Source organism: Bombina bombina, chromosome 6 (assembly GCF_027579735.1).
Source record: "Bombina bombina isolate aBomBom1 chromosome 6, aBomBom1.pri, whole genome shotgun sequence".
Taxonomy (NCBI): Eukaryota; Metazoa; Chordata; class Amphibia; order Anura; family Bombinatoridae; genus Bombina; species Bombina bombina.
In genome coordinates this window covers 1,145,717,456-1,145,732,806 of record NC_069504.1, presented here as the reverse complement: position 1 = coordinate 1,145,732,806, position 15,351 = coordinate 1,145,717,456, and the positions used below count along the sequence as shown (strand labels likewise).

At 45.2% G+C, this 15,351-nt stretch overlaps 1 protein-coding gene across 2 annotated transcripts in view; it reads left to right on the top strand.

The window, feature by feature from the left end:
- PLEKHA5 (pleckstrin homology domain containing A5) overlaps positions 1-15,351 on the top strand; it is a 1,264,477-nt gene that overhangs the window by 954,299 nt on the left and 294,827 nt on the right. For both annotated transcript variants that reach the window (XM_053719122.1, XM_053719123.1), the window contains exon 15: positions 8,446-8,526. In XM_053719122.1, the coding sequence (XP_053575097.1) occupies positions 8,446-8,526 (81 nt within the window). The remainder of the gene's footprint in view (positions 1-8,445; positions 8,527-15,351) is intronic.

The window sequence follows — 15,351 nt, the reverse complement described above, 5'->3', positions numbered from 1 at the left end:
GACATGTATATATGTCTGTAAATACATATATAGACAAATAAATACATATATATATATACATACAGTATATACATATATATATACACACACGCGTACATACATATACATCTTTAGACATGTATATATGTCTGTAAATACATATATGCACAAACAAATACATATATATATATATATATATATATATACATGCATACATACATATACATCTTTGGACATGTATATATGTCTGTAAATACATAAATAAATACATATATACACAGGTAGCCCTCAGTTTACGCCGGGGTTAGGTTCCAGAAGGAATGGTTGTAAATTGAAACCATTGTAAATTGAAACCCAGTTTATAATGTAAGTCAATGGGAAGTGAGGGAGATAGGTTCCAGGCCCCTCTCAAAATTGTCATAAGTAACACCTAATACATTATTTTTAAAGCTTTGAAATGAAGAACAAAAACATTTGCTAAACAGCATTATAAACCTAATAAAATAATCACGCAACACAGCCTTTACTTGTATTTTTCTGCAAACAGTTCTTTCTATGCATAGACAGGCAGATCTTGTTCCTTTGAAATCTGCTTGATAGCTCAGGTCTGGTTAAACTGATTAATTTCAGCTAGCCTGGCTTTGCTGCAACACAGGCGGACAGCTCCACACACTGACTATTTTAATAAATGCACTGCTTCTCAATGCTTTTCAATAGCAGTCACATGACTGGGAAAAAAGGTTGTTATTCTGAAACGGTGTAAATTGAACCGTTGTAAAACGAGGGCCACCTGTATATACATATATATATATATATATATATATATATATATACATATATATATATACACACACGCATACATACATATACTGTACATCTTTAGACATGTATATATGTCTATGGTAAAGCCCTTTGCAGCCTTTTTTTCTAACACCTTAGATCTCATATCTTTGAGCCTTTTATAACTTTGTTGTGCCATATTTTTTAAAATAATTGTTATTAGATGGTGTTATTATGAGTGTAACTGTACTTTTAAATATATTTTTGATTTGTTTTGTGACACATTTTTGACTCGTGTAACAGTTGACCAGAGCTCTGAGGTCGCTGTTTTCATTCTAGTGTAAATTTCTTTTGCCCCACATGTTCACATTTACATTTAACTTGTAATACAAGCAGGATTTAACATGGACACAAACAGCCGCGAAAACCCGATCTTGCTCGCGTCACTGGTAATCTGTGCTTAAAATTAAGTTATAAAGTCCCAGACTTCAGATAAGGAGTGAATATATATTGGAGCAATGATAGATGTCTCTTGTAAGATGTATCGAGTCCACGGATTCATCCATACTTGTGGGATAGTCTCCTTCCTAACAGGAAGTGGCAAAGAGAGCACCCACAGCAGAGCTTTCTATATAGCTCCTCCCCTAACTCCACCCCCCAGTCATTCTCTTTGCCTGCTTAACTGCTAGGAAGGGTAAAGTGAGTGTGGTGACAAAAATGTTAGTTTTTATTTTCTCAAGCAAAAGTTTGTTATTTTAAATGGTACTGGTGTGTACTATTCACTCTCTGGCAGAAAAGAGATGAAGATTTCTGCAAGGAGGATGATGATCTTAGCACTTTGTAACTAAGATCCACTGCTGTTCCCACAGAGGCTGAAGAGTACAGGAAAACTTCAGTTGGGGGAACGGTTTGCATGCTAAGCTGCATTGAGGTATGTTCAGTCAATTTTTTTCTAGACAGACTGTGATAATTCTAGAAAAGGCTGACAATATCCCCATGAGGGAAGGGTAAGCTGTATTCAGACACTTAATAGAGAATCCAAACTTGCATAAAGGGCTCATTTGTTACTGGTGACACTTATAGGGGGAAAAAACGTTTTTTTATTGAAATCTTTTTTTTGAGGGACTCTAAGGGGTCATTGTGGCTGATTTAAGGGTTATTAACCCACATGGCTAGTTTAGAAACACTTTGGTGTGTTTCTTTTAGGCCCCACTAACATCGAGTGAGGTGGGAGGGGCCTATTTTCACGCCTCAGTTGCACAGTTTCTTTTACTCTGAAGACATCCAGCTGCTTCTCCAGAGGGTCCTGCTGTGATGAGGGCCTAAAAGAAGGTTTTTCCCCACAAATCTATCCTAAAGGGCAGGTAGGCGCCACAGCAGAGCTGTGGCAAGGTGCTGAACGTTTTTATACCGGTTTTTGATGTTTTGTCAATCCGGTTTTTACATTAAGGGGTTAATCGTTTATTTGGCTGGCTGTGTAAACTTACTAAGGCTTTATGATTCTACTGTAAAAATTTTGTAAAGTTTACAGCTTTTTTACACTGTTTTGCAGAGTTTGTGCATCTTTTTTTCTCTTAAAGGCACAGTACCGTTTTTTTCTAAGTATTATTTACTTTGAATAAAGTGTTTTCCAAGCTTGCTTGTTTCATTACTAGCCTGTTTAACATGTCTGACACCAAGGAAAATCCTTGTTCAATGTGTTTAGAAGCCATTGTGGAACCCCCTCTTATATGTGTCCCACTTGCATTAATATGTCTATAAATTATAAAGAGCATATTTTAGAACTTAAAAATATAGCAATAGATGATTCTCAGACAGAAGGAACTGAGGGTTTGCCATCTAGCTCTCCCCAAGTGTCACAACCAGTAACGCCCACACAAGTGACGCCAAGTACCTCTAGTGCATCAACTTCATTTACTTTACAAGACATGGCCACAGTTATGAATACAACCCTCACAGCGGTTTTATCTAAACTGCCTGGTTTACAAGGAAAGCGTGACATCTCTGGGTTAAGAACAACTGCTGAGCCTTCTAACGCTTTAGTAGCCGTATCCGATATACCCTCACAATGTTCTGAAGTAGGGGTAAGAGATTTACTATCTGAGGGAGAGATTTCTGATTCAGGAAAGACGCTCCCTCAGACAGATTCTGATATGACGGCCTTTAAATTTAAGCTTGAACACCTCCGCTTGTTGCTCAGGGAGGTATTAGCGACTCTGGATGATTGTGACCCTATTGTGGTCCCAGAGAAATTGTGTAAAATGGACAAATACTTAGAGGTTTCTGTTTACACTGATGTTTTTCCAGTCCCTAAGAGGATTATGAATATTGTTACTAAGGAGTGGGATAGACCAGGTATACCGTTCGCTCCCCCTCCTGTTTTTAAGAAAATGTTTCCCATATCTGACACCATGCGGGACTCGTGGCAGACGGTTCCTAAGGTGGAGGGAGCTGTTTCTACTCTCGCTAAGCGTACAACTATACCTATTGAAGACAGTTGTGCTTTCAAAGATCCTATGGATAAAAAAATTAGAGGGTCTCCTAAAGAAAAGGTTTTCTTCTCCAACCTATTGCGTGCATTGTTCCTGTAACTACCGCAGCTGCTTTCTGGTTCGAGGCTCTAGAAGAGGCTCTTCAGATGGAGACTCCATTAGAGGATATTATGGATAGAATTAAGGCCCTTAAATTGGCTAATTCTTTCATTACAGATGCCGCTTTCCAACTGGCTAAATTAGCGGCAAAGAATTCAGGTTTTGCCATTTTAGCACGCAGGGCGTTATGGCTTAAGTCCTGATCTGCTGATGTGTCATCAAAATCTAAACTTTTGAACATCCCTTTCAAAGGAAAGACCCTATTCGGGCCTGAACTGAAAGAGATTATTTCAGACATCACTGGAGGTTAAGGCCACGCCCTCCCTCAGGATAAAACAAATAAAATGAGGACCAAACAAAATAATTTTCGTTCCTTTCGGAACTTCAAGAGTGGTCCCGCTTCAGCTTCCCCTGCTGCAAAGCAAGAGGGGAATTTTGCCCAATCCAAGTCAGTCTGGAGACCTAACCAGGCTTGGAACAAGGGTAAACAGGCCAAGAAGCCTGCTGCTGCCTCCAAGACAGCATGAAGGGGTAGCCCCTGATCCGGGACCGGATCTAGTAGGGGGCAGACTCTCTCTCTTTGCTCAGTTTTAGGCAAGAGCTGTTCACGATTCCTGGGCGTTAGAAATTGTGTCCCAGGGATATCTTCTGGACTTCAAAGACTCCCCTCCAAGGGGGAGATTTCACATTTCTCAATTGTCTGCAAACCAGACAAAGAGAGATCCAGGAGGGTCAATATATGACTACCGCGGACTTAAAGGATGCGTATCTACACATCCCTATTCACAGAGATCATCATCAATTCCTCAGATTCGCCTTTCTGGACAGGCATTACCAGTCTGTGGCCCTTCCCTTCGGGTTGGCCACGGCGCCCAGGATTTTCACAAAGGTGCTAGGGTCCCTTTTGGCGGTTTTAAGACCGCGGGGCATAGCAGTGGCGCCTTATCTAGATGACATCTTAATTCAGGCATCGACTTTCCAGTTAACCAAGTCTCACACGGACATCGTGTTGGCTTTTCTGAGATCTCACGGGTGGAAGGTGAACATAAAAAAAGAGTTCTCTATTCACTCTCACAAGAGTCTCCTTCCTAGGGACTCTGATAGACTCGGTAGAAATTAAAATATTTCTGATGGAGGTCAGAAAATCAAAACACTTAACCACTTGCCGAGCTCTTCATTCAAGTCCTCGGCCATCAGTGGTTGAGTGTATGGAGGTAGTCGGACTCATGGTAGCAGCAATGGACATAGTTCCTTTTGCCCGCCTACACCTCAGACCACTGCAACTATGCATGCTCAAACAGTGGAATGGGGATTATGCAGATTTATCTCCGCAAATACATCTGGATCAGGAGACCAGAGATTCTCTTCTCTGGTGGTTGTCTCAGGACCACCTGGCTCAGGGAATGTGTTTCTGCAGGCCAGAGTGGCTCATAGTAACGACAGATGCCAGCCTGCTGGGCTGGGGTGCAGTCTGGAACTCCCTGAAAGCACAGGGCTTATGGTCTCGGGAGGAAACTCTCCTCCCGATAAGCATTCTAGAACTGAGAGCGATATTCAATGCGCTTCAGGCGTGGCCTCAGTTAGCTGCGGCCAAATTCATCAGATTTCAGTCGGACAACATCACGACCGTAGCTTACATCAATCACCAAGGAGGAACACGGAGTCCTCTAGCGATGATCGAAGTAACCAAAATAATCCAATGGGCAGAGACTCACTCTTGCCATCTTTCAGCAATCCATATCCCAGGGGTAGAGAACTGGGAGGCGGATTTCCAAAGTCGTCAGACTTTTCATCCGGGGTAGTGGGAGCTTCATCCGGAAGTATTTGCCCAGCTGACTCAGCTATGGGGCACACCAGAATTGGATCTGATGGTGTCTCGTCAGAATGCCAAGCTTCCTTGTTACGGGTCCAGGTCCCGGGATCCCCAGGCGGCACTGATAGATGCTCTAGCAGTGCCTTGGTCCTTCAAACTGGTCTATGTATTTCCACCGTTTCCTCTCCTCCCACGTCTGGTTGCCAGAATCAAGTAGGAGAGAGCTTCGGTGATTCTGATAGCACCTGCGTGGCCACGCAGGACTTGGTATGCAGACCTAGTGGACATGTCATCTGTTCCACCGTGGACTCTGCCAATGAGGCAGGACTTTCTAATCCAAGGTCCATTCAAGCATCCAAATCTAATTTCTCTGCGTCTGACTGCTTGGAGATTGAACACTTGATTTTATCAAAGCGTGGTTTCTCTGAGTCGGTTATTGATACCCTGATTCAAGCTAGAAAGCCTGTCACCAGGAAAATCTATCATGAGATTTGGCGCAAATATCTTTATTGGTGTGAATCCAAGGGTTACTCATGGAGTAAGATTAGGATTCCTAGAATATTGTCTTTTCTCCAAGAAGGATTGGAGAAGGGATTATTAGCTAGCTCCTTAAAAGGACAAATTTCTGCTTTGTCTATTCTTTTACACAAGTGTCTGGCAGATGTCCCAGACGTTCAAGCATTTAGTCAGGCTTTAGTCAGAATCAAGCCTGTATTCAAACCTGTTGCTCCGCCATGGAGCCTAAACTTAGTTCTTACAGTTCTTCAAGGGGTTCCGTTTGAACCTATGCATTCCATAGATATTAAGCTTCTATCTTGGAAAGTTCTGTTTTTAGTAGCTATCTCTTTGGCCCAAAGAGTTTCTGAGTTATCTGCTTTACAGTGTGACTCACCTTATCTTGTTTTCCATGCAGATAAGGTGGTTTTGCGTACCAAACCGGGATTCCTTCCTAAGGTTGTTTCTAATAGGAATATCAATCAGGAAATTGTTGTTCCTTCGCTGTGTCCTAATCCTTCTTCAAAGAAGGAACGTCTGTTGCACAATCTTGATGTGGTTCGTGCTCTAAAGTTCTACTTACAAGCAACCAAAGATTTCCGTCAAACATCTTCATTGTTTGTTGTTTATTCTGGTAAGCGGAGAGGCCAAAAAGCTACGGCTACCTCTCTTTCTTTTTGGTCTTCGCTTCATACTTTTTCCAAATTTTACAAATTCTATACTTTTGCTTCTTCGGGGGCTATTTTTGGGAGAAAGGTTCTACAGGCAGTGGTGCCTTCCGTTTAAGGTACCTGTCTTGTCCCTCCCTTCATCCGTGTCCTAAAGCTTTGGTATCCCACAAGTATGGATGAATCCGTGGACTCGATACATCTTACAAGAGAAAACAGAATTTATGCTTACCTGATAAATTTCTTTCTCTTGTGATGTATCGAGTCCACGGCCCGCCCTGTCTGTTTAAGACAGGTAGTATATTTTTATTTTAAAAAATTCAGTCACCTCTGCACCCTATAGTTTCTCCTTTTTCTTCCTAGCCTTCGGTCGAATGACTGGGGGGTGGAGCTAAGGGAGGAACTATATAGACAGCTCTGCTGTGGGTGCTCTCTTTGCAACTTCCTGTTAGGAAGGAGAATATCCCACAAGTATGGATGAATCCGTGGACTCGATACATCACAAGAGAAAGAAATTTATCAGGTAAGCATAAATTCTGTTTTTCCTGACCCTTTTAGATAATTTTCTATCATTTTGTGTCATTTACTACCAAGACAACAATTGCAAAATCACAAATAATTATTCAATATATAACATAATAAAAACGGTCCCCTTGCTCTATAAAAAGGATTGTCATTCCATTACTGGATTTTTTTGTCCCTCTGTTACTATTAAATTTCCACTAAAGAATTATTTAAAATATTTTGTAGCCATGTATCTCTCTTTGGTAAACATATGCAATGCTTGCCGATGGCCTACTCTTCAAAATGACTCTCAACAACCACTTAAATTAGATTGTATTAAAATTCATAACCCCTTTTATATAATATGAGACGAAAGTTATATGTAAGGAGACCAGAAAACGTCTGTGTTGTATCTGTAATGTAAAACATTGCACAGATGAGTTAGACAAATATGACTCATACATTGGCCGAATTCATAGAGGCCTATTTAACAAAGGTCTGTCGGACCTGATCTGACAGTGCGGATCAGGTCCGCCAGACCTCGCTGAATGCAGAGAGCAATACGCTCTCCGTATTCAGCATTACACCAGCAGCTCACAAGAGCTGCTGGTGCAACGCCGCCCCCTGCAGACTCGCGGCCAATCGTCCGCTAGCAGGGGGGTGTCAATCAACCCGATCGTACTTGATCGGGTTTAATTGTGGCGATCTCTGTCTACCTCATCAGAGCAGGCGGACAGGGTTATGGAGCAGCGGTCTTTAGACCGCTGCTCCATAACTTGCGTTTCTGGCGAGTCTGAAGACTCAACGGAAACACGGGCCCTCAAGCTCCATTCAGCGCTTGATAAATGGGCCTCATAGCCTCAATGCAATGTTTATCTGCATTCTCATTGAATTGCCCTTATCTGTTATGAAATGAGTGAATGTGCCAATCGTGCGCTGTGCACACACTGTATGCAGCTTATTCACATGCACTTTAATGTGATTTGATTGTGCACATGGTTCATACATTCTGTTCACAATCTGATTGTCCTGATCTTGTGAAATATTCAGATTCATGGGACCGTGACCCTTCTATATGAAATAATCACAGTATTCTATTTAAATGACAAATAGCCTAACGCTTGTGAATCCATTCATACTCTTTATTGTGCTCAGTAACATGACTTGCGTGATTACCTATTTTTCACTAAACATTTATTAAATGGAATTATGATTTGAATTTATTAACAATATCAGGGCATAACAAACCCAGGAGCCACTGGCTCCTAGAATATTACCTCCTAACTTATATGACTGGGTTCTAATATTCTTATTGGCTTCTAAATGTTAAACAGATATTTTTGACCCCTGTTTTAAAGCACACTTTGTTCTTTCTTTATTCGTCCTGTAGTTAGCTTTTACAGAGAAGTTCTATAGTTGTACAGAAATCAGTGACGTTATTAATTAAATCCAGGTTTCCTGTAGCACATGTCGCAGGTTATGTGATAAACTGACCTATTTAGCTTTATATTATTGTACATATTGCTGGGTTTGCTATAGATATCTGTGTACAGAGGCTTCACGTGAGTTCTGCTGTAACTAATCTTTACTGTATGCTCCCCCTGATCTGACGTAGATGAAAGAGAATGAGCCTGTAATCACCATGGTTCACACTATGATTGAGAACTCTGCGCTTAGACCCCAACTGTACCAGCAAGTAAGGTTTTGATGCCCGCACCCTAACGTCTGATTGTGTCCCCACAATCTGTCATGACATCACATTTGTGTCCATCTGTGCACCAGTGAAGGCTGCTTGTCCGTGTGTGAGCATGGCTTCTCTCTGCGCCAATGTCATCCCCTTCATTAAAAGATAAATGAGAGCCTCTGCAGTTGTACGTTTTTAAAAATGACACAACTTGATGACAATGACGTTGCATGTGACCAACGACTGGTTGGCTTCCTGTTAGTTATTTTCAATCAGTTTGTCAAATACAGGCATTTTTATTCTAATGGCGCAAATCCAGGTTGTATCCTTTGCTTGGTCCTTGAGACAGTTAACTGAATGTCTTGGCTCTGACCCAGGGGTTAATCTTCCCTTTTACCCTGCCGTGGCTTTCAGCCTTTAATAGTCCGTTTCATGTTCTTCTCTTGAGAGTAAGTCACGTGCAAATATGAAGGGACATTTCTACAAACGGGGTATAGCAGTTAGATGCAACATGACAAGTTCAGAAGCAGGTCCCCTCAAATCGTTAATGGATTTATCCGGGTCTCAGTCTTCTGTATTGATGGGTACGGCCTTCAGACTTCTTATAGTGAGTAGCTAATAGATTGCATTACACATGCAGGTTACACAAGCAATAGTATACTCAGTATTGCAGTGACACACCGGCATTTACCTACACTGCTGTAGTATCTTCATCTGCTGAATTCTCATCTCTCTTCTTTGTCTATAGCTTCTTTTTGCAAAACCATAATGAGGTGAGCATTGAGCTGCATTTAAAGACTGAAAACGTATTTGAATACAGAGTTATCTCATTTACTAAATGCTGTCATAACAACCAGATGCATGTACAATTTATTTTTTATTATTGCAAGTAGTGGTTTCCTTTAAAAAAAATCACACGCTCTAGTAACAAATCACACACACACTAGTAACAGCACACACACTAGTAACACAGCACACACACTAGTAGCACAGCACACACTAGTAACACAGCGCACACACACACTAGTAACACAGCACACACACTAGTAGCACAGCACACACTAGTAACACAGCGCACACACACACTAGTAACACAGCGCACACAAACTAGTAACACAGCACACACACACACTAGTAACACAGCACACACACACTAGTAACACAGCGCACACACACACACTAGTAACACCGCTACTAGTAACACAGCGCACACTAGTAACACAGTGCACACACTAGTAACACAGCGCGCGCACACTAGTAACAGAGCGCACACACACACACTAGTAACACAGCGCTACTAGTAACACAGCGCACACGCGCACACTAGTAACACAGTGCACACACCTACACACTAGTAACACAGTGCACACACTAGTAACACAGTGCACACACTAGTAACACAGTGCGCGCACACTAGTAACACAACACACACACACTAGTAACACAGCGCACACACACTAGTAACACAGCGCACACACAAACTAGTAACACAGCACACACACAAACTAGTAACACAGCACACACACACACTAGTAACTCAGCGCACACATACACACTAGTAACACAGCGCACACACACACTAGTAACACAGCGCACACACACACTAGTAACACAGCGCACACACACACTAGTAACACAGCGCACACACACTAGTAACACAGCACACACACTAGTAACACAGCACACACACTAGTAACACAGCACACACACACACTAGTAACACAGCGCGCACACACACTAGTAACACAGCGCGCACACACACTAGTAACACAGCGCGCTCACACACTAGTAACACAGCACACACACACACTAGTAACACAGCGCACACACACACTAGTAACGCAGCACACACACACTAGTAACGCAGCACACACACACCAGTAACACAGCGCGCGCACACACTAGTAACACAGCGCGCACACACACTAGTAACACAGCGCGCACACACACTAGTAACACAGCGCACACACACACTAGTAACACAGCGCACACACTAGTAACACGGCGCACACACACACACACACTAGTAACACGGCACACACACACACTAGTAACACAGCGTACACACACACACTAGTAACGCAGCGCACACACACACTAGTAACACAGCGCGCGCACACACCAGTAACACAGCGCGCACACACACTAGTAACAGCACACACACACACTAGTAACACAGCGCACACGCTAGTAACACGGCGCACACACACACACACTAGTAACACAGCGCGCGCACACACCAGTAACACAGCGCGCACACACACTAGTAACAGCGCACACACACACTAGTAACACAGCGCACACACACACTAGTAACACAGCGCACACACTAGTAACACGGCGCGCACACACACACACTAGTAACACGGCACACAAACACACTAGTAACACAGCGTACAAACACACACTAGTAACGCAGCGCACACACACACTAGTAACACAGCGCACACACACACTAGTAACACAGCGCGCGCACACACCAGTAACACAGTGCGCACACACACTAGTAACAGCGCACACACACACTAGTAACACAGCGCACACACTAGTAACACGGCGCACACACACACACACACTAGTAACACAGCGCACACACACTAGTAACACAGCGCGCACACACACACCAGTAACACAGCGCGCACACACACTAGTAACAGTGCACACACACACTAGTAACACAGCGCACACACTAGTAACACGGCGCACACACGCACACTCTAGTAACACAGTGCACACACACTTACTAGTAACACAGCGCACACACACACACTAGTAACACAGTGCACACACTAGTAACACAGCACACACACCCTAGTAACACAGCGCACGCACACCCTAGTAACACAGCGCACACACACCCTAGTAACACAGCGCGCACACACACTAGTAACACAGCGCGCACACACACTAGTAACGCAGCACACACACACTAGTAACGCAGCACACACACACTAGTAACGCAGCGCACACACACTAGTAACACAGCGCGCACACACACTAGTAACACAGCGCACACACACACTAGTAACACAGCGCACACACTAGTAACACTGCGCGCACACACACACACACACACTAGTAACACGGCACACACACACACTAGTAACACAGCACACACACACACTAGTAACGCAGCACACACACACACTAGTAACGCAGCACACACACACACTAGTAACACAGCGCACACACACTAGTAACACAGCGCGCACACACACTAGTAACACAGCGCACACACACACTAGTAACACAGCGCACACACTAGTAACACTGCGCGCACACACACACACACACACACTAGTAACACGGCACACACACACACTAGTAACACAGCACACACACACACTAGTAACGCAGCACACACACACACTAGTAACGCAGCGCACACACACACTAGTAACACAGCGCACACACACACCAGTAACACAGCTCGCACACACACTGGTAACAGCGCACACACACACTAGTAACACAGCGCACACACTAGTAACACGGCGCGCACACACACACACTAGTAACACGGCACACACACACACTAGTAACACAGCGCACACTCTAGTAACACAGCGCACACTCTAGTAACACAGTGCACACACACTTACTAGTAACACAGCGCACACACACTTACTAGTAACAAAGCGCACACACAAACACTAGTAACACAGCGCACACACACTTACTAGTAACAAAGCGCACACACAAACACTAGTAACACAGCGCACACACAAACACTAGTAACACAGCGCACACACCCACACACTAGTAACACAGTGCACACACTAGTAACACAGCACACACACACTAGTAACACAGCGCACACACAAACACTAGTAACACAGCACACACACACTAGTAACACAGCGCGCGCACACACTAGTAACACAACACACACCCTAGTAACACAGCGCACGCACACACTAGTAACACAGCGCGCGCGCACACTAGTAACACAGCGCGCGCACACTAGTAACACAGCACGCGCGCACACTAGTAACACAGCGCGCGCGCACACTAGTAACACAGCGCACGCTAGTAACACAGCGCGCGCGCACACTAGTAACACAGCGCGCGCACACTAGTAACACAGCACGCGCGCACACTAGTAACACAGCGCGCGCGCACACTAGTAACACAGCGCACGCTAGTAACACAGCGCGCGCTCACACTAGTAACACAGCGCGCGCTCACACTAGTAACACAGCGCGCGCGCACACTAGTAACACAGCGCGCGCGCACACTAGTAACACAGCGCGCGCGCACACTAGTAACACAGGGCGCGCACACACTAGTAACACAGGGCTCGCACACACTAGTAACACAGGGCTCGCACACACTAGTAACACAGGGCGCGCACACACTAGTAACACAGGGCGCGCACACACTAGTAACACAGCGCGCGCACACACTAGTAACACAGCGCACGCACACACTAGTAACACAGCGCACGCACACACTAGTAACACAGCGCACGCACACACTAGTAACACAGCGCACGCACACACTAGTAACACAGCGCACACACACACACTAGTAACACAGCGCACACAAACTAGTAACACAGCACACACACACACTAGTAACACAGCGCACACACACACTAGTAACACAGCGCACACAAACTAGTAACACAGCACACACACACACACTAGTAACACAGCACACACACACTAGTAACACAGTGCACACACACACTTATTAGTAACACAGAGCACACTAGTAACACAGTGCACACACCCACACACTAGTAACACAGCGCGCGCACAGACTAGTAACACAGCGCACACACACTAGTTACACAGCGCGCGCACACACCAGTAACACAGCGCGCACACACACCAGTAACAGCGCACACACACACTAGTAACACAGCGCACACACTAGTAACACGGCGCGCACACACACCAGTAACACAGCGCGCACACACACTAGTAACAGTGCACACACACACTAGTAACACAGCGCACACACTAGTAACACGGCGCACACACGCACACTCTAGTAACACAGTGCACACACACTAGTAACACAGCGCACACACACACACTAGTAACACAGTGCACACACTAGTAACACAGCACACACACACTAGTAACACAGCGCGCGCACACACTAGTAACACAGCGCACGCACACCCTAGTAACACAGCGCACACACACACTAGTAACACAGCGCACACACACACTAGTAACACAGCGCGCACACACACTAGTAACGCAGCACACACACACACTAGTAACGCAGCGCATACACACTAGTAACGCAGCGCACACACACTAGTAACGCAGCGCACACACACTAGTAACACAGCGCGCACACACACTAGTAACACAGCGCGCACACACACTAGTAACACAGCGCACACACTAGTAACACTGCGCGCACACACACACTAGTAACACGGCACACACACACACACTAGTAACACAGCACACACACACACTAGTAACGCAGCGCACACACACACTAGTAACACAGCGCACACACACACCAGTAACACAGCTCGCACACACACTGTTAACAGCGCACACGCACACTAGTAACACAGCGCACACACTAGTAACACAGCGCACACACTAGTAACACGGCGCGCACACACACACACTAGTAACACGGCGCGCACACACACACACTAGTAACACGGCGCACACTCTAGTAACACAGCGCACACTCTAGTAACACAGTGCACACACACTTACTAGTAACACAGCGCACACACAAACACTAGCGCGCGCACACACTAGTAACACAGCGCACACACACACTAGTAACACAGCGCACACACACACTAGTAACACAGCGCACCCACACACACCAGTAACACAGCGCGCACACACACACACCAGTAACACAGCGCACACACACACCAGTAACACAGCGCACACACACACCAGTAACACGGCGCACACACACACCAGTAACACGGCGCACACACTCACACTAGTAACACGGCGCACACACACTAGTAACACGGCGCACACACACACTAGTAACACAGCGCACACACCCACACACTAGTAACACAGTGCACACACTAGTAACACAACACACGCACACTAGTAACACAGCGCACACACAAACACTAGTAACACAGCACACACACACTAGTAACACAGCGCGCACACACACACTAGTAACACAACACACACCCTAGTAACACAGCGCACGCACACCCTAGTAACACAGCGCACGCGCACACTAGTAACACAGGGCGCGCACACACTAGTAACACAGGGCGCGCACACACTAGTAACACAGGGCTCGCACACACTAGTAACACAGGGCGCGCACACACTAGTAACACAGGGCGCGCACACACTAGTAACACAGCGCACGCACACACTAGTAACACAGCGCGCGCACACACTAGTAACACAGCGCATGCACACACTAGTAACACAGCGCACGCACACACTAGTAACACAGCGCACGCACACACTAGTAACACAGCGCACACACACACACTAGTAACACAGCGCACGCACACACTAGTAACACAGCGCACACACACACACTAGTAACACAGCGCACACAAACTAGTAACACAGCACACACACACACTAGTAACACAGCGCACACACACACTAGTAACACAGCGCACACAAACTAGTAACACAGCACACACACACTAGTAACACAGTGCACACACACACTTATTAGTAACACAGAGCACACTAGTAACACAGTGCACACACCCACACACTAGTAACACAGCGCGCACACACACTAGTAACACAGCGCGCACACACTAGTAACACAGCGCACACACAAGTAACACAGCGCACACACAAACTAGTAACACAGCGCACACACACTAGTAACTCAGCACACACACACTAG